The 22,888-nt window shown below is 40.3% G+C and overlaps 1 protein-coding gene across 1 annotated transcript; it reads left to right on the top strand.

The window, feature by feature from the left end:
- The first annotated feature begins 9,825 nt into the window (after nucleotides 1–9,825).
- LOC126684019 (carbamoyl-phosphate synthase large chain, chloroplastic) lies at nucleotides 9,826–14,538 on the top strand. Its single transcript, XM_050379454.2, has 3 exons — nucleotides 9,826–11,416; nucleotides 11,813–12,505; nucleotides 12,864–14,538. Exons 1-3 carry the CDS (start codon nucleotides 10,097–10,099, stop codon nucleotides 14,406–14,408), a joined length of 3,558 nt encoding a protein of 1,185 aa, XP_050235411.1. The 5' UTR covers nucleotides 9,826–10,096; the 3' UTR covers nucleotides 14,409–14,538.
- Nucleotides 14,539–22,888: the final 8,350 nt, after the last annotated feature.

The raw sequence follows: 22,888 nt of genomic DNA on the forward strand, positions 1-22,888 counted from the left end.
CTAAATTTTGATTTGCAAAAAAAATGGACTATTTGTTTGGGACAAAAAAAATAAGAAAAGTGGACTATTGTTTTGGGACGTAGGGAGTAATTAATATACATAAATATAATTAACTATACTTACCTCGATCGCGTAATAATCTAATTACCAGATGGTGCAATCCGACTAGGGGTGTAACCGAGCCAAGTCAAGTCGAAATAAACACTGCCAAGCTCGACTCGACTCGACTCTAGAATCTGAAGCTCGAAACTCGACTCGAACTCGATCGAGTTTCATTTTGGGAGCTCAAACTCGATAGAATAATTGAGACTCGAGCTCGACTCGGCTCGACTCGATTATCAAAAAAATATTTGAAAAAATTATTTTAATATTAAAATAAGGGTATTATAATAAATATACACAAATAAAAAGGGTAAAAAGGTAAATTAATCAAAGCTCGATTAGGTGCAAAATACTGCAAGCGTACAATGTCAACTCGTAATATAGACTGTAAAGTCCGGATATCGTACCCACAAGGAAAGCTACTAAAGACAACCAATTAGGAGACTCGATTTGGATAGTTAGCAAGATAATTTGAATGATGTAATTAAACTAAATAGAATAAATAAACTAAAAACAATAATAATAACTAAAATAGACTAAAACTTGAATTTAATAAGCTGAAATTAAACTAAGAAGAAACTATATGAGAAGGAAATCATGGATTATTAACTATACTTATGTTATTCAATAAATTGGTTATGGATTTAGTTGTTTTAACTGCAGTTCAGGCTATTCTAAACCACCTATATCGCTCTCTCAAGTCGCTACAAGCAAAAAGGCACACACAACAACTAATAGGCAAATCACTCACTCTCGTGTTATAATCAACCTAATTAATTAATCAAATGGCGGTTATTAAGCAAACCTTAAGAACACGTAATCATCAATTCACTCTCGCGTAATTAATTCCTACGTTGTTAATTGCTATAGTCTATCTCAATTTAGCTCTCTCGAGCCAAAACCAAAACACAAGGCAATAGTCTAGTTGATCAGATTAAACTAAGCATTAAGAACACAATTAACATGCAATTTGAACAATAATCCACCAATTCAATTAAATAAGCATAATTCAGTTAATAATCCCCAATTAAGGGTTTAGCTACTCATTATCGAAGATAATTCAACAATAAAATCAATGGAATTCATAATGGAAAAGATAACAATGATATAGATCTCTCTAAAATAATCGTACCTTAGTCGCAATAGATTCCACAATAATAATGAAGAATAATCCAGAAAATTCAACAAGAAAACGATGAACGAAACTCAAAATAAGCTAATCTAATGTTTAGGTCTAATACAATGATAACCCAACCCTAATTATGATGTAAAATGTGTTATTTATATGTTTTCCGCCCCAGCTACTGACTTTAGGTCGAGTTTTAATGAAAACTCAGAAGCGTCCTTGAATTTGGTGGAGATCGGTGACATGTCGGGGCATTTTTGTCCAATTTTTGTGAATTTTTGCCGTCTCGTGCGCCCGCATACATGTCTCGTGCGCCCGCATACAAGGTTTATGCGCCCGCATACACTGCTTCTGCTGCACACCATCAACTTCAAAATGTCATAACTCGATGTAGAAAAGTCGGAATGAATCGATTCTTGATTCTATGGAAAGATTAGGATGTCTACTTTGTTTTTTTATGTAGAACACAAAGTCAATTGAAGTCTCTAAGTATTCCAAAATCTTCAATCAATGAACATGGGCCAATTTCACAAGTAGAAACTTGTACTGTCGGCGCCTATTTTCATCGGATCTTCGCACAACTTTCCTCTAAACTTCAATTATGATCACAATGGCTTCCAAATGGCTTGATTATCATGAAGAACTACCACATTATGCCTGAAATACTCAAACACAAAAATGAGTACAAAGAAGCTCAAAACCAACGTCAAATGCACAATATATGACATATAAAACACACAGAATATAGGAGTATTTCTACTCCTATCATTAGACTCGCGAGCTCATCGAGTCAATTATTTTGAAGCTTGAACTCGACTCGATAATTAACTCGAGTAGCTCGAACTCGAGCTCGACTCGATATGAGTCTAGTCGATTTTGAGTATTTTTCGAGTTAATCCCGAGTAGTTCGCGAGTTAGCTCGACTAGGTTACACCCATAAATCCGACTATCTACTCTATCCTCGTCTCCTTTTTCTTTGATTGCAGAGAAAATTTTGTTTAGCAGTAAACTAAAATTTATGACGGCTTAAATATGTCTGGTTATAGTTTTTTTTCAGAACTAAATAGACTTCCTTCCTTTAAAGAGATTTATATTAGGTTTAAAGTTTGTTCTACACAATTTTTCCAACTTTGCCTTTTAAGACATTTTTATATTACTTATTCTATTATTATTATTTTTATTATCATTATCATTATTATTACTATTATTATTATTATTACTATTATTATTTTTACGGACGTTACATTATGACTAAGGAATTCTACCTCTTATTGTGCAAAAGAACATTTCTCCACCTTAATATACAGTTTTTTCAGAGGACTTGAAAGACTTGCTTGAGGTGTTGCACATGTTCATCTAACGTCTGGCTATACACCACAATGTCATCCAAGTAGAAACCCACAAATTGATCCAAAAATGGATGAAACAGCTTATTCATGTTGGAAAGTTATTGAATTTAAAAATTAAAAAGGAAAAAGTGCCTTGTAACTTGAAATAAGAAGATAGAGAGTTTTGTGGTTTTCCCACATTGCTTAGGAGAACTCAATACATTGGGTTTATAAACTTGGTTTTTCTCATATGAGTTTGGGCCCCAAGGGGTACCCAATTTTGTGAACGGGCTAGGAGTTACATCCTACCCGATTTACCACACACGCGCGCGCCGTCCGTCCGGCCGGCCGGCCTGGTCTGGGTTGGGTGGGTGGTTCGGTTCGGCTAGCACTTTATTTTTTGCATACAAAAGTATTAATAATTTTTTATTTAATTCTTTTGTAACTGTTTTGACTCTCTGAATTTACCTCTCCACGTTTTTGACTGTTGCTGTTTTCCCTCATTAATCAGAAAACGTTTTCTGTATTAATTATTTACACAACAGCTATATTTTCTTAGCCTATATATACTGGCTTCACTTTTCATTTGAGAACACACAGAAACACAGAGCAATACAAAGAAAGTGTTTTAGAGCTGATTTCACAGTGCAGTGTGACCAGTATTTCCAGCTGTTTTATCCTAGGGACGCCGCGGTTGATAGTCAGCTTTGCACCACCGAGCTGTGCCGCGAAACATATAAAAGAGAGCGACCTAGTCCGCGACTCAGCCTCATCATATTCAGTTTTACAGCAATTGTTCCAACAATTTTTAGACGTGTCCCTTTACAATTGCTGCCATGAATACCGATGAGGTTGCTGCCTACGGTTCTACTGTTGATGCTAACAAACCATTCCGGTTTGAAGGCTTGCATTTCAAAAGGTGGAAACAGAAGACTGGATTTTTCCTAACCATCAAGAAGGTGGTTTCTGTTTTGACAATGGCAATACCTGTCGTTGATGAAACTGCCGAGGAAGAAGAAAAGGAAAAACAAAACGGTGAACTTCAACAGTGGATGACTAATGATTACTTGTGCAGGAATTTTATTCTCAATGCACTAAGTGATGATCTCTATGATTACTACAATGATGGAAAGACTGCAAAGGAAACTTGGGAGGCGCTGCAAAAGAAATATGATACCGAGGAGGCGGGGACTAAAAAGTATGCAGTCAGCCGCTACCTCAAATATCAAATGAGTGATGAAATATCTGTCGAGGCGCAATCCCATGAATTGCAGAAAATAGCTCATGAGATCATATCCGAAGGTATGGTTCTTGATGAACAATTTCAAGTTGCTGTTTTAATTGACAAATTACCTCCTTCGTGGAGGGACTTTAAGAATTCTCTCAGGCACAAAACAAAAGAGTTCTCGCTGGAAAGCTTGATCACTCGTCTTCGGATTGAGGAAGAGGCGAGAAAACAAGATCTAAAAGATGAAGTGCTGGTTGTTTCTAACAACACAAGAAAGTTTAGTTCGATGAGTCTGAAGCCTAATGGCAAGAATTTTAAGAATCAGAATCGCAATTCGAACCAAAACCAAAATATGAATCGCAACAAAGCGAACCAGAATGGTAATCCTTCAAGGAACCATATTGTGAAACAGGCACCACCTGTTAAGAATGACCTGCCACCATTTCTATGCTTTAACTGTGGAAAACCGGGTCATATGGCACGCAAGTGTCGGAACAAGCCAAGTACTGCTCCACAGGCTAACTTGACTGAAGAGCCTTTTACGGCTATGATAACAGAAATGATGGCTGAGATCAACCTTGTTGGTGGATCAAGTGGTTGGTGGATAGACACGGGCGCTAATCGCCATGTTTGCCACGATCGTGCTATGTTCAAAACATACACTGTCGTGGACGATAAGAAAGTATTACTGGGTGATACTCACACCACTACTGTCGCTGGAATTGGAAGTGTTGAACTGAAATTTACTTCAGGAAAAACACTAATGTTGAAGGATGTGATGCACACTCCTATGATGAGGAAGAACTTGGTGTCTGGCTATCTTCTCAACAAGGCTGGATTCTTTCAGACTATTGGTGGAGATATGTACACCATTACTAGAAATGGTATTTTTGTGGGAAAGGGTTATGCTTGTGAGGGTATGTTTAAGTTGAATGTTGAAATTATTAATAAAGATGTTGCTTCTGTTTACATGGTTTGTGATTTTAATACTTGGCATGCAAGACTCTGTCATGTAAATAAAAGAATAATTAACTACATGAGCACCCTAGGATTAATTCCTAAAATGAACCAAACTGAGTTTGAAAAATGTGAATTCTGTAGTCAAGCTAAGATAACTAAAAACTCACATAAATCAGTAATTAGAGAATCTGAACCTTTAGATTTAATACATTCTGATATATGTGAACTTGACGGTACCTTGACCAGAAATGGTAAAAGATATTTTATCACTTTTATTGATGATTGTTCTGATTTTACACATGTGTATTTGATGAAAAATAAAAGTGATGCACTTGACATGTTCAAGTTATTTGTAACAGAAATTGAAAATCAATTCAATAAGAAAATCAAGAGATTTCGCAGTGATAGAGGTACTGAATATGAATCTAGCTTGTTTATAGAATTCTATAACTCACATGGTATTGTGCATGAAAGAACAGCACCTTATTCTCCTGAAATGAACGGTAAAGCCGAAAGAAAAAATAGAACACTTACAGAAGCAGTAGTGTCTATTTTATTGAATTCTGGAGCTGCTTCTTATTGGTGGGGTGAAATTCTGTTGACTGTTTGTTATGTACTCAACAGAGTCCCGAAATCAAACAGGAAGATTTCACCTTATGAGATCCTAAAGAAAAGACAACCAAATTTGTCTTATTTGAGAACTTGGGGCTGTTTAGCCTATGTTCGGATTCCTGATCCGAAACGAATAAAATTAGCAAGCAGAGCCTATGAATGTGTTTTCATTGGGTATGCAGTCAATAGCAAGGCTTATAGATTTTATGACTTGACTGCACGAGTTGTTATTGAATCATTAGATGCTGATTTTTATGAACAGAAATTTCCTTTTAAATTAGGAAATAGTGGGGGCGAATCATCTAGTAATGTTCCTGTAGTCAGAAATAATGAGATTACTAATGATAAAGAACCAGAGATCAGAAGAAGTAAAAGAGCTAGAATTTCGAAAGACTTTGGAACTGATTTCCATGTCTATTCTTTAGAGGAGGATCCTACAAACCTCCAGGAAGCTTTAACTTCATTAGATTCTGATTTGTGGCAAGAAGCCATAAATGATGAGATGGATTCATTAGAGTCCAATCATACATGGCATTTGACTGATCTGCCACCCGGTTGCAAAACCATAGGTTGTAAATGGATCTTAAAAAAGAAATTGAAACCTGATGGTACTGTAGACAAATACAAAGCTCGACTTGTAGCCAAGGGTTACAGACAACGTGAAAAACGTTGATTTCTTTGATACCTATTCACCTGTTACTAGAATAACATCCATTAGAGTGCTGATTTCGATCGCTGCGCTATATGATTTGGTCGTACACCAAATGGATGTTAAAACTGCTTTTTTAAATGGTGAACTGGAGGAAGAAATTTATATGGATCAACCTGAAGGTTTTGTAATACATGGTCAGAAACAGAAGGTGTGCAAGTTAGACAAATCTTTGTATGGTCTAAAACAAGTACCTAAGCAATGGCATGAGAAATTTGATAATCTTGTCATCTCAAATGGCTTTAAAGTGAATGAAAGTGACAAATGTATTTACTACAAATCTGAAAAGGAACTTTGCACTTTCATATGTCTTTATGTAGATGACTTGCTGATTTTTGGATCAAATATTCATGTTGTGAATGCTGTGAAATCAATGTTGAGTGCCAACTTTGATATGAAAGATCTAGGTGAAGCGAATGTCATTCTTGGCATAAAGATAACTAGATCTGAAAAAGGAATTTCTTTAGATCAATCTCACTATGTTGAGAAGATTCTAAAGAAATATAACTAATTCGACTGTAAACCTGCATGTACACCTTATGATCCAAGTGTAAAACTTTTTGAGAACACTGGTGATAGTGTACGACAGTCTGAATATGCGAGCATCATTGGCAGCCTTCGGTATGCCACTGATTGTACTAGACCTGACATTGCATATGTCGTTGGATTACTGTGCAGGTTTACTAGTAGACCTAGTATTGAGCATTGGCATGCTATTGAAAGGGTTATGAGATACCTTAAAAGAACAATGAATCTTGGATTACATTATCTGAAGCATCCTGCTGTACTTGAAGGGTATAGTGATGCAGATTGGAATACATTGTCAGATGATTCCAAAGCCACGAGCGGCTATATTTTTAGTATAGCTGGTGGAGCTGTTTCTTGAAAATCAAAGAAACAGACGATTCTGGCTCAATCTACGATGGAGTCAGAAATGATAGCACTAGCTGCTGCTAGTGAAGAAGCAGGATGGCTAAGAAGCCTGCTAGCTGAGATTCCTTTATGGGAAAGACCGATACCAGCTGTGTTCATCCATTGCGATAGTACCGCTGCTATTGCAAAAATTGAGAACCGTTATTATAATGGTAAGAAACGACAGATACGTCGTAAGCACAGCACTGTTAGAGAATTTATCTCAACAGGGGCTGTTAGAGTGGATCATGTACGCACTGATGATAACTTAGCAGATCCTTTGACGAAAGGATTAGCTAGAGAGAAAGTCCATAAAACTTCAAAAGGAATGGGACTATTGCCTATTGAATGAATCATCCATAATGGTAACCCGACCTAACTGACTGGAGATCCCAAGAAATAGGTTCAATGGGTAATAACAAGTTATGAATGATATGAGCCAGAACATGCAAAATTAATGCATGATTCCTAAAGCGAGAAGAGGATGAGTTAATAGAATCTCTTAATGAAGTCTATACTCCATATGGAGTGGAGTACCTAGCTATAGGAGTACTCTTGATAGCTTCACCTTTGTGAATGTGGAAGTGGGGCCGCTTCCTATGAAATTTGAGGCAAAATTTCTAGAGCGTTCACTAAACTGGGATAGACGTGCAGGGCCATAAATGCACGGGCTTTAGAAAAACACTTATGAAAAGAACGTGCGTGGTTTGATGTCCGAGATAGAGTTCAAGACTACGAGTCACTCTTGTTGAATCAGAATCTTACTCACTACGCAAAGGTTCAAATCGAAAGATACCTTTGTTTATGCACAATCTTAACAGAAATTGCTCGAGAAACTATTTTTCAAATTCAAAGTGGGGGATTGTTGGAAAGTTATTGAATTTAAAAATTAAAAAGGAAAAAGTGCCTTGTAACTTGAAATGAGAAGATAAAGAGTTTTGTGGTTTTCCCACATTGCTTAGGAGAACTCAATATATTGAGTTTATAAACTTGGTTTTTCTCATATGGGTTTGGGCCCCAAGGGGTACCCAATTTTGTGAACGGGCTAGGAGTTACATCCTACCCGATTTACCACACGCGCGCCGTCCGTCCGGTCGGTCGGCCGGCCTGGCCTGGTCTAGGTTGGGTGGGTGGTTCGGCTAGCACTTTATTTTTTGCATATAAAAGTATTAATAATTTTCTTAGCCTATATATACTGGCTTCACTTTTCATTTGAGAACACACAGAAACACAGAGCAATACAAAGAAAGTGTTTTAGAGCTGATTTCACAGTGCAGTGTGATCAGTATTTCCAGCTGTTTTATCCTAGGGACGCCGCGGTTGATAGTCAGCTTTGCACCACCGAGATGTGCCGCGAAACGTCTAAAAGAGAGCGACCTAGTCCGCGACTCAGCCTCATCATATTCAGTTTTACAGCAATTGTTCCAACAATTCATGAGCGTGCAAAAAGTTGCGGGTGCATTTGTTAGACCAAATGGCATGACGAGGAACTCAAATGCACCATAACGCGTCAAACAGGCGGTCTTTGGCTCATCTCCGGCAGCAACACAAACTTGATAGTAGCCTGACCGTAAATCAAGTTTGGAGAAGTATCTTGCTTTTCCCAATTGATCAAAGAGATCCGCTATCAAGAAAATGGGGTACTTATTCTTGATAGTGTTCTTATTCAACGCTCTATAGTCGATGCACATGCGCAACAAGACGTCTTTCTTCTTTTGGAAGAGGACAACTGCACCATACGAGGCTTTCGAAGGTTGAATATAGCCAGAGTCTAGAAGGTCATACAATTGCCTTCTTAACTCTGCCAATTCCGATGGCGCCATGCGATAAAAGGCCACGGCGAGGGGTCTCACACAAGGCTCTAGTTCAATTTGATGGTCCACCTCACGTCTAGGTGGAAGTTTCTTAGGCAACTCTGAAGGCATTACATCCTTGAATTCCTCAAGGATAATTCTGATAGATGGGTAAACTTCTTTAGGGCCAGATTGACATTCTCTGTCGCTAAGTTCCCTTACAGTGGAAATATAACATGGCTTATTCTTAGCAGATTGCAGGCAAAATTTATTTTTTAGGATGATTTCTTCTTGCATTTTGTTGGGACGACACATATTTTAGAGTTATCCAATATTACAAGAGAGCATGATATGGGAACGAGGAAATCCAATGCCTAGTAGAAAAAGCTAGACCCAACACAGCTTTAAAATCATCCATAGGAACAATAAAAAAGTCTAGCGTAACTTTCCAATCGCCGATTTGAGTAGTTACTCCTTCGGCAATGCCGATTAGTGGTTTTGCATCGAAGTTAACAGCTTTCATAGTGCCATTTCCTTTCTTAAATTTAGACCTAATTGTTTGGCTTCTTTTACATCGATGAAATTACGAGTGGCTCCTATGTCGAGGAACGCGCTCACATTTTTTCCTTCAATCGCATCGTCAACGTATAAAAAGCCTTCCTCCTTTAAGGGTTTTGAGGAGAAAAGTTTGCTTATAACATTCAATTGTTAGAAAGATCTCATGGCAGTTCGGGATTTCAGATCTGATTTTTTTTAAATCGTATATAAAAATATAGTATTTTTATAAATATTTTTAAAAAGTAGTATTTGTTGTAAAGAGAATTTTGAGGTTGTATTTTTATAAATATTTGGTATTTGTATAAAAACCCTAAAATCACCCAGGCCTCAGCAGCCAGTGGGCTGATTTAAAAGGAATTGTATATAATCACAATTAACTCCCGCTAACCCCCGCTAACCCCCGCTAACAAGTAGAATAGGTCTATCTTTGGCAAAAAAAAAATATAAAGAATTTAGAACCGGACCGGGTCCAAATGGAAAAATAGGATGGGACTAAACAAACACGCCACCACTTCTAGCAACCCGTTACATCATCCATTGATCACTTATGTTTTGTCCTTTTCTGAAGTGACACTATAACGTTAACCCCAACCCAAAAACCCTAATTCCCACTCTCCACTGCCACCTTCAGACAAATCTTTCTGGTCAGCTACCTTCCAAGAATATCCATTTATCACCACCACACCCTCCTTTCCCAGATCCCCAACCCCCAAAAAACTAATTCAAAAACCCTAGAAATCTCCCATTGTTTGATCAGAACTCAGAAAAATGAGCAGTGCCTGTTTAAATCACTGCAAAACCCTCTCTTCTACCTCAATTTTCAATTCCAACGCAATCTCTCATAAGCTACCTCATCTCTCCAAACGACACTGCAATGACAAGCTTTTTTCCTACTCAAACGACACTCATTTCCCTCGCCTCACGCGCCGCTCCAGGCGCTCTCCACGCGCCGCCTCTGTACGATGTAGCAGCAACTCCGAGGTGACTGCCAAAAGCCTAACGGAAACTCCAAAAGTTGGAAAACGGACCGATTTAAAAAAAATCATGATTCTTGGTGCGGGTCCCATTGTAATTGGGCAAGCTTGTGAGTTTGATTATTCCGGTACACAGGCTTGTAAAGCGTTAAAAGAAGAAGGATACGACGTCATTTTGATAAACTCGAACCCAGCCACAATCATGACCGACCCGGATTTAGCTGACCGGACCTACATTGCGCCAATGACGCCTGAGTTAGTTGAGCAAGTCATCGAAAAGGAGCGGCCCGACGCTTTATTGCCGACTATGGGGGGCCAGACGGCGTTGAATTTAGCAGTTGCCTTAGCTGAGAGAGGTACATTAGATAAATATAATGTTGAATTGATTGGTGCTAAGCTTGATGCTATTAAAAAGGCTGAAGATAGGGATTTGTTTAAACAGGCTATGAAAAACATTGGCATTGCAACCCCGCCGTCTGGTATCGGTACTACACTTGATGAGTGTATTGAGATTGCTAATGAAATTGGCGAGTTTCCATTGATCATTAGGCCCGCTTTTACTTTAGGTGGGACGGGGGGTGGCATTGCGTATAATAGGGAAGAGTTTGAGTTAATTTGTAAAGGTGGGTTAGCGGAGAGCGTAACTTCGCAAGTTTTGGTTGAGAAATCGCTATTAGGATGGAAAGAATATGAATTGGAAGTTATGCGTGATTTAGCTGATAATGTTGTGATTATCTGTTCAATCGAAAATTTTGATCCGATGGGTGTACATACTGGTGATTCTATTACAGTGGCTCCAGCTCAGACTTTGACTGATAAGGAGTATCAGAGGTTGAGGGATTATTCGATTAAGATTATTCGAGAGATTGGTGTTGAATGTGGTGGGTCTAATGTGCAATTTGCTGTTAATCCTGTTGATGGTCAGGTTATGGTTATTGAAATGAATCCGAGAGTTTCGAGGTCTTCGGCTTTAGCTTCAAAAGCGACTGGATTCCCTATAGCTAAAATGGCTGCTAAGTTGTCTGTTGGGTATTCGTTAGACCAAATTCCTAATGATATTACAAAGAAGACTCCAGCTAGTTTTGAACCTTCTATTGATTATGTGGTGACCAAGGTAAGTAATTTACAGGTTTAGGTTTTATTTGGGTCATTTATGTGGTCAGGTTATTATATGATTGAAAATTATCTTCAGTTGATCTTTAGGTTAAGCCATGTGACAGAGTCTGAATGTTACAGTCGAGTAATTTTTGTTCTAATTTTGTAAAGTTTGTTTTCAAATCCTGCTTCACAACCTCACATATTAGTTCTTAACTTGTTTACTTGTAAATTTGACAGATTTAGGATATCATTTTAACATGTAGATCTCTTATATAGTATGTTAGCTTGTAATGTTATTTCACTATGTTAATGACCTATGTTGCAAGTCAACTTATTTCATAACTGATTTTTCTTCGCTAGTCGTCAATATCATACATCAAGTGCTAATTTGATTTTTCTTATATAAATACAGATCCCCCGATTTGCGTTTGAGAAGTTCCCTGGTTCTCAGCCAATTCTGACGACTCGGATGCAATCTGTTGGTGAAGCCATGTCAATAGGTCGAACTTTCCAGGAGTCTTTTCAGAAAGGAGTTCGATCACTAGAGTCTGGTTACTCAGGATGGGGTTGCACAAGACTGAAGGAACTTGACTGGGATTGGGACCAACTGAAGTACAATCTCCGAGTTCCAAATCCAGACCGTATTCATGCCGTTTATGCTGCAATGAAGAAAGGGATGAAAGTTAATGAAATTCATGAACTAAGCTTGATTGACAAATGGTTCCTTAATCAGCTTAAAGAGTTGGTGGACGTGGAACAGTATCTAATGACTCTAGGCTTGGCTGATATGACCAAGGATGACTTTTACGAGGTTAAAAAGCGTGGTTTCAGTGACAATCAGATAGCTTTTGCTACTAAATCAACAGAAAAAGAAGTCCGATCAAAACGATTATCTCTCGGAGTCACTCCAGCATATAAGCGGGTAGATACGTGCGCTGCTGAATTTGAGGCCAATACTCCTTATATGTACTCCTCTTATGATGCGGAGTGTGAATCAGCCCCTACCCAAAATAAGAAGGTTTTGATTTTAGGTGGAGGTCCTAATCGTATAGGACAGGGGATTGAATTTGACTACTGTTGTTGCCATACCTCGTTTGCTCTTCAGGTTTGTGTTTGCAATTTTCCTTGTACTAGGAGTAGGACCTCTGAATTGAATAATCGTGCACAGTTTTTTTTATCTTCTAACAACAAATGAACTACCTGAAATTGCTAATTTTGCCAAAATTTAATTAATGAACTTGTATCAGGTAATAACGTTCTTCTGGAGTTTTTAGTTAGTAGTTCAATAAAATGTGAACTTGTTGATCTTTGATACACATACACTCATGCTGTGTTTGAGTCATGATTTATTAACGTAAATTGTGAGATAACTATGCAGTTAGGTTCATGCATTTCAATTATTAATTTATTACCTTTTACTATATCTGTTTTTCTTATATTCATCTTTCCCCCTTCGGTTGCAGAGTGCAGGATTTGAAACAATTATGATGAATTCAAATCCTGAAACTGTATCCACTGATTATGATACAAGTGACCGTCTCTACTTTGAGCCTTTGACTATTGAAGATGTTGTGAATGTGATTAATCTGGAACGGCCTGATGGCATCATTGTACAATTTGGAGGCCAAACACCTCTGAAGCTAGCTCTGCCTATTCAGCAGTACTTGGATGAACATAAACCTCTTGCTGCCAGTGGGGCTGGACATGTTCGGATATGGGGTACATCACCAGACTCTATTGATGCCGCTGAGGACAGAGAAAGGTTCAATGCAATTGTCACGGAGTTACAAATTGAGCAGCCAAAAGGAGGCATTGCCAAAACTGAAGCCGATGCACTTGCCATTGCAAAAGACATAGGTTACCCAATTGTTGTACGTCCTTCATATGTGTTGGGTGGCCGAGCAATGGAGATTGTATACAGTGATGAAAAGCTTGCAACATATCTTGAAACTGCTGTTGAGGTGGACCCAGAACGTCCGGTTCTGATAGATAAATATTTGTCCGATGCTGTTGAGATTGATATAGATGCACTCGCAGATTCATACGGTAATGTGGTAATTGGTGGGATTATGGAGCATATTGAGCAGGCTGGGGTACATTCTGGTGACTCAGCTTGCATCCTTCCGACACAAACAATCTCGTCTTCTTGTTTGGCCACAATAAGATCATGGACTATTAAATTGGCAAAGAAACTCAATGTTTGTGGACTTATGAATTGCCAATATGCTATCTCTTCGGCTGGGGAAGTTTTCCTGCTTGAGGCAAATCCTCGTGCTTCTCGTACTGTCCCGTTTGTCTCCAAGGCAATCGGTCATCCATTGGCTAAATATGCTTCTCTTGTCATGTCTGGTATGTCACTTGATGATTTAGGGTTCACGAAAGAGGTGATCCCAGCGCATGTGGCCGTCAAGGAGGTCGTTCTTCCATTCAATAAATTTCCAGGCTGTGATGTGATGTTAGGACCTGAAATGAGGAGCACTGGCGAGGCAATGGGTATTGATTTTACGCTCTCAATCGCATATGCTAAGGGTCAAATCGCTACCGGGCAGAAACTACCACTTTCCGGCACCGTCTTCATCAGCTTGAACGACTTGACGAAACCCCATCTTGAAAAACTTGCAAAGGCCTTTTTAGGAATCGGGTTTAACATCATTTCAACTTCAGGAACTGCTCATTTTCTCGAGCTGAAAGGTATCCCTGTCGATAGAGTGCTGAAGGTGCACGAGGGGCGGCCGCACGCGGGTGATATGCTTGCTAATGGGCAGATCCAGTTGATGGTGATAACAAGCTCTGGTGATTCACTGGATCAGATTGATGGGCTGAATCTGAGAAGAATGGCTCTTGCCTATAAGGTTCCTATAATAACAACAGTTGCTGGTGCTTTGGCCACTGCAGATGCAATAAAGAGCCTGAAATCTTGCCCTATTAATATGATAGCCCTTCAGGACTTTTTTGATGTTGAGGTAGCTGAAAGTATTGGAAAGTTGCAGTCGGCTTCTTCGCTGTGATTTTGAGCAGCCAAGCAGACTCATGTTTAGTGGTGAGTTTTACTCTTCTTTTTATAAAATTTATCTGTGTAATTGTACTTTTTGACAGATATGCTGTTAATTTATACGCTCTTCCCTGAATTCTGTTGTATCATCTTTTCGCATGTTTGTGAATTGTTAGGAGAGGGGCGTGGTGGTGATGGGTCGGGGTCGGAGTCTAGGTCGGGTCTTGGTGCTCTTAAGCATCTAAAGGGTGTGCATTCGGTTCTAACCAAACTGAATTGAACCAAATTTTTTTTTTTGAAAAAAAAGAACTGAACTGAAATTTTGAGGAAGTGTAAATTTTCAAACCAAATCAAACCGGTTGCTTTGGTCGGTTTTTCAATTTGGTTATTTGGATTCGGTTTATATTGAAACTTGAATGAATCTTTTAATGTTCAAAAACCGAACTAAACTGAAAAATTGCTTTTTCAATAATTATCAGTTCGGTTTTGTTTTTTGGTTTTGGTCGATTTCGCACACCCATAATTAAATGACGTTAACACTAATATTTGTATATTAGGCGGAGTAAATTAGTTTTGAAACTCTTTTAAGAGTCCAACACAGAAATCGATAGCAGAACCATATTATTAGGTTAATACATGTTAGCTAATTATTTATTTTTTTACATGTAAAATACAGAGTATTTTATTAGCAATTACAATTATCTTAATTATTATTTTAAATCAAGTAGTTTTTTTTTAATTAGTATTCTAACTCTAATAACTATTTAATAGGTTTTAATTCATAATTATATTTTATAAATATAAAAGACATTAACGTAAATGTGCTTCCCATCCGTGCTTTTATATATAGTATAGATGAGTGTTCCGAAGTCTCTTTGCAATTATACATCTTCAACAAACTTAAGTTTTCAGTTCTATGATTGTGATGCTAAATAAAGAAGGAGAAATAGAAAGAAAGAGAAGAGTTTCTATTGAAGTTTCAGATATTAAGTAATAGTTGAACTGTTATAATTTTCAAGTAACAATCGATTTGAAGATAGAAAGTTAAAAGAGTTTTTAATTAAAAAAAGTCCACATGTTATAAGTTAAAGTACCCACATGACCAGAGATGGTTAATTTATTATTTAGAGCTCAGTTTTATAATTTAATATAGATATAAATTTCTAAAAACCTTTCCAATACATCACTACAATGGAATTTTTAGTTTTTTCATAACAACACTTGTTCTTTTTGTGTTCTTTTTTTTCCTTTTTTTTTTTGGCTTAATCCATCTAGAGGGGAAAAAGTGTAACGTACAGGGGCCTCTAGATGGATTTGGCCTTTTTTTTTTTGTCAATTATGGATGGTTTGAATTTGATGCGGCAAAAAGCAAAGAAAATCTCTTTAATTTAAGTAATACATTTGAGGTTAGTTTTCTCCAATATCACAACAAATGTTGAAGATGCATATTTATTAAAAAGTAAAATAGTAAAGACTTTAATGACCTAAATCTTTTGTAAACAAATACTTGTTTATAATCACATGATGCACAATTTTTTTACGACATGCACTATGGGTCTAAATCTTATTATATTTTGAATTGTTAATATAATTCATAAATATTAAGAAATAACAAATACACAAAATTAAGTAGGAATTAATTTTGATAAGAAAATATAAGTAAATAAAAGTTTAATTGTATCTGATACAGGTCGATCTTAAAGGGTCGCCCGTACTGTTTTTCCTGCACAAGTAACAACTATAAGCTCAAAGGACCTCAGGCTTGCTCAGCCTGAAAGCCACTCCGATGCTTAAGTCAGAGAGGGTTTTGGTAGGTAAATGAGTGTAAGAGTATTTAAGTCTGATTTGTGCTTACCCTTCTCAGCATTCGGTGGCTTCCTTTTATAATGAGTTTAAGGCGGTTGTTATCTGGTAAATCGTGGGTTTGTCCCACGATTACTGATAATGGTGAAGGCACGTTCCCGATTATCCCGGGTAGTGGGTCTCAGGGAACAGAGTGGATGAGGTCGCCTAGATGGCAGACCTGGATGAGTCCGCCCGAGACACACATGGGCGATACTCGTACTGTCGCTGGGCGATGGGAGGTTTGGAGACCCGTTGGGCGAGCATAGCATTCGTTAGGCGATGCTTGGAGTTCTGATATTATTAGGGCGGTATCAGATGTCCCCCCCCTGTAATCTTGCTAAGTCAAAGACTTGAAGCGCCAAATTTCAAAATTCGAATTTCCGAAATTTTCGAAATGATTTGAATTTCAAACGTTTCCTTCAACGGTTACGAATTTGAAGCGTTTTCTGACTATAAAAGAACGCGACTTTTGGTTTTTCATTGATTATTTCGAGGAGTTTCCTGCTGTCAGGCATTCGAGTGTCTAACTTGGCGTATAAAAGAGGTACTTGTTCTTTAATTTGAAATCTTTTACTCTTGATTTTTTCTATCTGATTCTCTACTTCTGTTGATTTATTTCTCAGCCAGGCTTTCTTCGAGTCACATAGCACCAGACTTTCTCTCTTAATCAGTAAGTGGCTTAGCTATTTTTGTTTGTCTTCTTGCTTCCTTTTTCTTGTTTGCTTTCAGATAGTATATTTTTAGGATGTCTACATTAAGGGTTTCTGTGTCTTCCCCTTCTTCTTCCTCTTCCTCTGAGAGTTCTGCCAGTGACCCAACCTACCCTGTTCCTCTTGCTACCCTCGTTGAGTTGTCATCTGACGAGGAAGGGTTGTCTCAGAAGGTGATCCCTGACAGTGAGGAGGGTGTTGATGACAGAGAGCCAGAGGGCGAGGCTCCCCTTGAGGATGCTGGTGAAGATGAGGTCGGAGATGGTGGACTGGGTGATGACGAAGGAGATGAGGAGGATTTTGTTTTTAAGAGACGTAAAGGGTCTTCTGGGACATCTTCTAGTAATAAAAAACCCTTGTCTGAGTGGACCATCAGTCTGGGTCAAGAAGCCCTTGTGTGGATTAGGGCGAGGTACGAAATTCCTTCCTTCATTGGCCTTCGGATTCCATCTGAGGGTTCGGCTGTTAGCCAGGTCTTAGAGGGTGATGAACAGTTGCTTTTTGTCGAAGATTTTGAGGCGGGTTTAAGGCTACCACTCGATCTCTTCACCCAAGAAGTGTTTGATAATTTTAAGATCCCCTTAGGTCAACTCCATCCTAACGCCCACCGTCACCTGACCGGAGTTTTTATTCGTGGACTCCAACTGAAGAGACAGGTGGGCTACGAGATTGTTAGAGCGATCTATTCTTTGGGGAGGAAGAAAAGCGATGAGTTCTTCTACTTGCAACCCGGAAGATCTCCCTTCACTGGTCTTCCCAATTCTTTGAAGCGGTGGAAAGGTTCCTTTGTCATCGCCAAGAAGGAAGGGGGTTGGGGTTCCATTCCGAATGTTTTTGTGGAAGGGCCCCTAAAATTGGAAAAGGCGAACCTGAGCGAGGCTGATCAAGAGACGCTGCGTCTGCTTCGAGGTGGCGCTAAGGTGCACGTAGTGAATCTGATAGATTCCTACTTTGGCTGGGACCAAAGTGTTGCCTCCAAGAGAAACAAGAGAGTGCAGGGTGAAAAAAGGGGGAAGAGGAAGAAGAGTGAGGATAAGAGGGAGACATCGCCTGATAATGGAGACGAGTTCCCTGACATGGGCGAACCACTTCTTTCTTCCCCTCTTAATATTTCTTCTATGCCTCTTAGTCCTTCTGGTACCTTGTTTGTGCCATGAAGCTTTATTCCCTTTTAATTTATGTGAGGCGTTTTCTGAATTTTGTTTACTTTGACTTTTCAGTGCCGAACTTCAAGGAGCTTCAGCAGAAGGTTATGGAGGATAGGAGAGCTCGCCGGGAGGCTCGAGAGAGGGAGGCCCTTCCCCAAGCTGTTCCCAAGCCGATTTCTGAGGCTAAGAAGGCGCCTGCCAAGAAAGGAGGCGATGTTCCTTCTACGGCTGGAAGCAGACCCCCTTCTTCTCAGAAGGGTGATGAATCTGCCCCTACCCCTAGGGTGGTGCTGCCAGGCTTCCAGATAAAGGAACCTGTCACCAGCCCTCCTACTCCTGCTGTTCCCTCTTACACCGGTAAGGGGAAGGATAAGATGGAGGTTCCTGCGAAGGAGAAGCATGCCAGATCCCTTCCTTCTGCTCCCCAAACTGCCCCGGCTGCTTCGACCGGCAGCAAAAGGCGAGCTCCTTCTTCAGGGGGCGAAGATACTGAGGGGGAGGGACCCTCTATGAAAAGGCCCAAGAGGGATGTGATGGTGACTCAGGTCGACCTGCTCCTTCAAAAGTATGGGGCCGATGCTACTGTGCGTTGTCCGGCCGTTGCCCACGACATCTTCCGGGGTTCCTGCTGCCCTTCGGACGTCGACTACTATTTGAAGAGGCCGGACAACGTACTGATGGACGATTGTTTTTCCAACCTGGCAAAGGTGATTATTTTCTAACTTTATCATTTTGCCTTTTTCATCCTGTTATGGTTATTTTCTAACTCAGTTTTATTTTATGTTTAGGTTGCCTATGCCATCCGTCAATACCGCTCCAACCGTCTTAACGACGATGAGATGCAGGTGAAGATAAAGACGGAGTACAAGCTGCTGAAGGGAAAGTATGACTCCCTTCGTAGCGAACATGGCGGGTGCACTCAGAAGCTGGACTCTCTTCGTGCTGATGTGGATAGGTTATCCAGAGAGAGGGAGAGTGCTGTGAAGCAGCAGCGTGTGCTATCTGAGGAGGTCGCCCGCCTTAAGAGGGAAAATAAAAATCTGGCGGCAGAGGTGGTGTTGAAAAGTACTGATTATGACGATCTCAAGAAGGAGTTCGACACCACCGTCACGGCCCTTAATGATAAAGTCTCTGTTGCTGAGAAGAGACTTTATTTGAAGCGGGGCAGGCTGATTCGTGAGAAGGAGAGGCGTCGCCGTAACACCGCCCAGCTAGCCAATGATCTGACTGACTTCACTGAAGCCATCGTGGGTACCTACTTGGAGCGTCATCCTGATGGGGACGTTGAATTTTTATATGGCTTTCCCGAGGGGGTTAACAGTGAGAGTGAGCCAGATTCTCCCCAAGACTTGTTTGTCTCCATCAAGTCTGAAAATGGTGGAGGTGCTGCTGAGGTTGCCGAACAGTCTGCCCCAGGGGTCCAGGAACCTGCCAAGGCTGTCGAGAAGCCTCTTGTTCCCGGTTTGGGAGGTAGTCCTGAGGAGAAGGACTTCGGCTTGCTTATATCTACGGAGCGGCCTTTTGCTGCTCTGGACTTATTGGATCGGCCTTCTGATCTGGAGTCTATCCTTCCAGGGTCCGATCCTCTTAGTCTTGCCGATGTCCCTTCTCCCACCCGTTCTGGCAACATTCATGTCGATGCTTCTTCTTCAGCCAGGCGGGGTTCGCAGGAGGGGCTATCTGTCCCAGATATTTTGGAGGGGAACAAAGAAGCTGCCCCGGAGAAGGTTGAGCCAGAGATCATCAAGCTTTAGATTCCTCTTTCTTCTTTTAGTTTTTGTATAGGAAGAATTTTCCCTTTTTTTTTTTTTTTTTTTGTTATGTACTTTGTACATTTGTATATTTTCTTTTGTTAGGAATTTTACTTTCCTTTGTAATTTTTTTTTTGTGGGGCATTTGCCCTCTTCTTAATATATATCTTTTTTGCCTTCTTTATTTTTGAGATAGCTAGTTTCTATGTTCTCTTTATTTTAGGCGATATATATATTTTGACTGTGTATTTTCCTTTTTTGGGAATGAACTCGTCAGTTCTCCTCTTTGGAAATATTTTAAGTAATCAGTAATTATGGTAAAGAGTCGATATCTGTGGAAATTCCTTGTCCGAGCAAGGGTAAATTAAAATACTTGCATAAACTCAAATACAGTAGCGTGATGAAATATCACTTGTAGAAATTGAAACACAATGCTGTGATTAAACATCACTTGGAGGAATTGAAATACAATATTGAAACTAAACATTGCTTGACTAATTATGTTAATTCTTAAGGAATAACTAATCATGTCGGATGGTGATCCATTGTCACTGAATTTTCCTCAAGTTGTTGGCGTTCCATGTCCTTGGTATGATTCTTCCCATGGAGTTAGTGAGTTTAAATGTTCCTTCTTTAATGACCTCGCTGATGGTGTAAGGTCCTTCCCAGTTTGGCTGCAGTTTTCCGCTTCCTGCTTCTCCTTTTTTGACTTCGGTTTTTCGCATGACGAGGTCGCCTAATTTGAATTTTCTTTTCTTTACATGGCTGTTGAAATGTTTGGCCATCTTTTGTCTGTAGGCTTCCATCCTGATGTCTGATCTGTTGATTTTTTCAACCAGGAGATCCAGATTGTTCCTGAGCTCTTCTTCGTTTTCTTCTAGGTTTAGCTGGTTGTCTTCTGTCCTTGGCGTGGGTGCGCCGATCTCTACAGGAATTACAGCCTCCGTTCCATAGGCTAGGGCGAATGGAGTTTCGCCCGTTGATTCTCTAGGGGTGGTACGGTAGTTCCGTAGGACGCTGTAGAGTTCTTCTACCCATCTTCCTTTGCACTCGTCTAGTCTTCTTTTTAGTCCGGCCAGTAGGATTCTGTTGGCTACCTCGGTTTGCCCATTTGATTGTGGATGGTAAACCGAAGTGAACCTTAGGTCGATCTGATACTCGGCACAAAACTTTCTAAACTTTGCTGAGTCGAACTGCTTTCCGTTGTCTGTGATCAGCACCTTCGGTATTCCAAACCTGCACAAGATAGATCTAAAGAAAAAGTTAGTTATGCGTTGTTGGGTGATTTTTGCCAGTGGTTCCGCCTCTATCCACTTGGTGAAGTGGTCGATTGCCACTACCAGGAACTTCCGTTGTCCTGTGGCCAAAGGGAGAGGTCCCAGGATGTCCATACCCCACTGGGCGAACGGCCATGCACTGCCGATGGGTTTCATTTCTGAAGCTTGCTTTCTCGGTACCAGGGCATGTTGCTGGCAAGGCCAGCATCCCCTTACTAGCATTGTAGCTTGTTCCTTCATCGTGGGCCAATAATAGCCTTGTAGCAGTGCTTTCCTGACCAGTGTTGATGCTCCGTCATGTGCTCCGCAGGTCCCCTCATGTAATTCTTTCATGATGTACTCTCCTTCTTCTTTGTTCACACACCTTAGCCAGGGATGGGTGAATGACCGTTTGTACAGCTGGCCGTTGTATATTCCGAACTTTGATGATAGTACCACTATTCTTTTGGCTTCCTTCTTATCCTCGGGGAGTATTCCATTAGCCAGGTATGTTGTAAGGGGGGTCATCCAGGTTTCTTCCCCTTCTACCATCAGTACTTCGCCTTCTTCAATTTCTTCTTGAAAGCTAGGCTGTCGTTTGATTTCATGAGGGATGTTTCTCATTGAGTCGTAATTCTTTGTTGCTGCCCACTTTGCCAATTCGTCTGATCTTCCATTCATTGCTATGGGTATTTGCTGTAACGACCAGGATCGCCCATTATCGGCAAAGAAGGTTTTGGCTTGCTTGGCGTATTTCTTCAATGTAACTTCCTTCACTTCGAAGTTCCCTGAGACTTGGTTCACGACCAGTTGCGAATCACTATAGATCTGGACTTCGGAGATATTGAGCTCTTCGCATAATTGCAACCCTGTTATCAGCGCCTCATATTCCGCAACATTGTTGGAAGCTGGAAATTCGAGTCTTGCTGAGTATTCCATTTGGATCCTTCCTGGTCCTTTGAGCACGACTCCGATCCCTGCTCCTTCTCCGCAAACTGCCCCATCGACGTGTATCTCCCATGGAGTCGTTTTGTCCTCCATGGGTTCTTTGAATGTTAACTCTGCGAAGAAGTCGGCTAGTGCTTGAGCTTTCAGTGCTTTTCGAGCTTCATAGATAACGCCCAGGCTTCCTATTTTGACGGCCCATTCTGCTATGCGTCCACTTGTCTCTGCCTTCTGGAGGATTTTTCGTAATGGTTGGTCGGTTCGTACAATGACTTGGTGCCCTTCGAAGTAATGTCGGAGCTTGATGGTGGCGGTGTATACGCACAGTGCCAGCTTTTCCAACTTCGGGTATCTCAGCTCCGCATCTCTGAGTACTTTGCTGATGTAGTAGATCGGGTATTGTTCTCCTCCTTTTTCCGATACCAATACTCCTGCTATTGTTTCGTCAGAGCAAGAGATGTATAAATATAACACGTCGCCCGGATCTGGTCTCGCCAAAAGTGGGGGCGAGGATAGGAAGCTTTTCAATTCCTCAAACGCCTGCTGGCATTCTGCTGTCCATGTGAAGTTCTTGATCTGTTTCAGGGTTTTGAAGAAAGGTAGACATCGTTTTGCCGAGCAGGACATGAACCGACCTAGAGCCGTGATCCGGCCGTTGAGCTTCTGGACTTCATGTATGCTCCGTGGCGGCATCATTTTTAAGACCGCTTCGATTTTATCTGGGTTAGCCTCAATACCCCGCTGAGAGACCATGTATCCCAAGAACTTGCCCGCCGGTACTCCGAATACGCACTTTTCCGGATTGAGTTTTAGCTGGTACCTCTTTAGCGTCTCTAGGACT

Source organism: Mercurialis annua, linkage group LG1-X, assembly GCF_937616625.2.
Source record: "Mercurialis annua linkage group LG1-X, ddMerAnnu1.2, whole genome shotgun sequence".
Taxonomy (NCBI): Eukaryota; Viridiplantae; Streptophyta; class Magnoliopsida; order Malpighiales; family Euphorbiaceae; genus Mercurialis; species Mercurialis annua.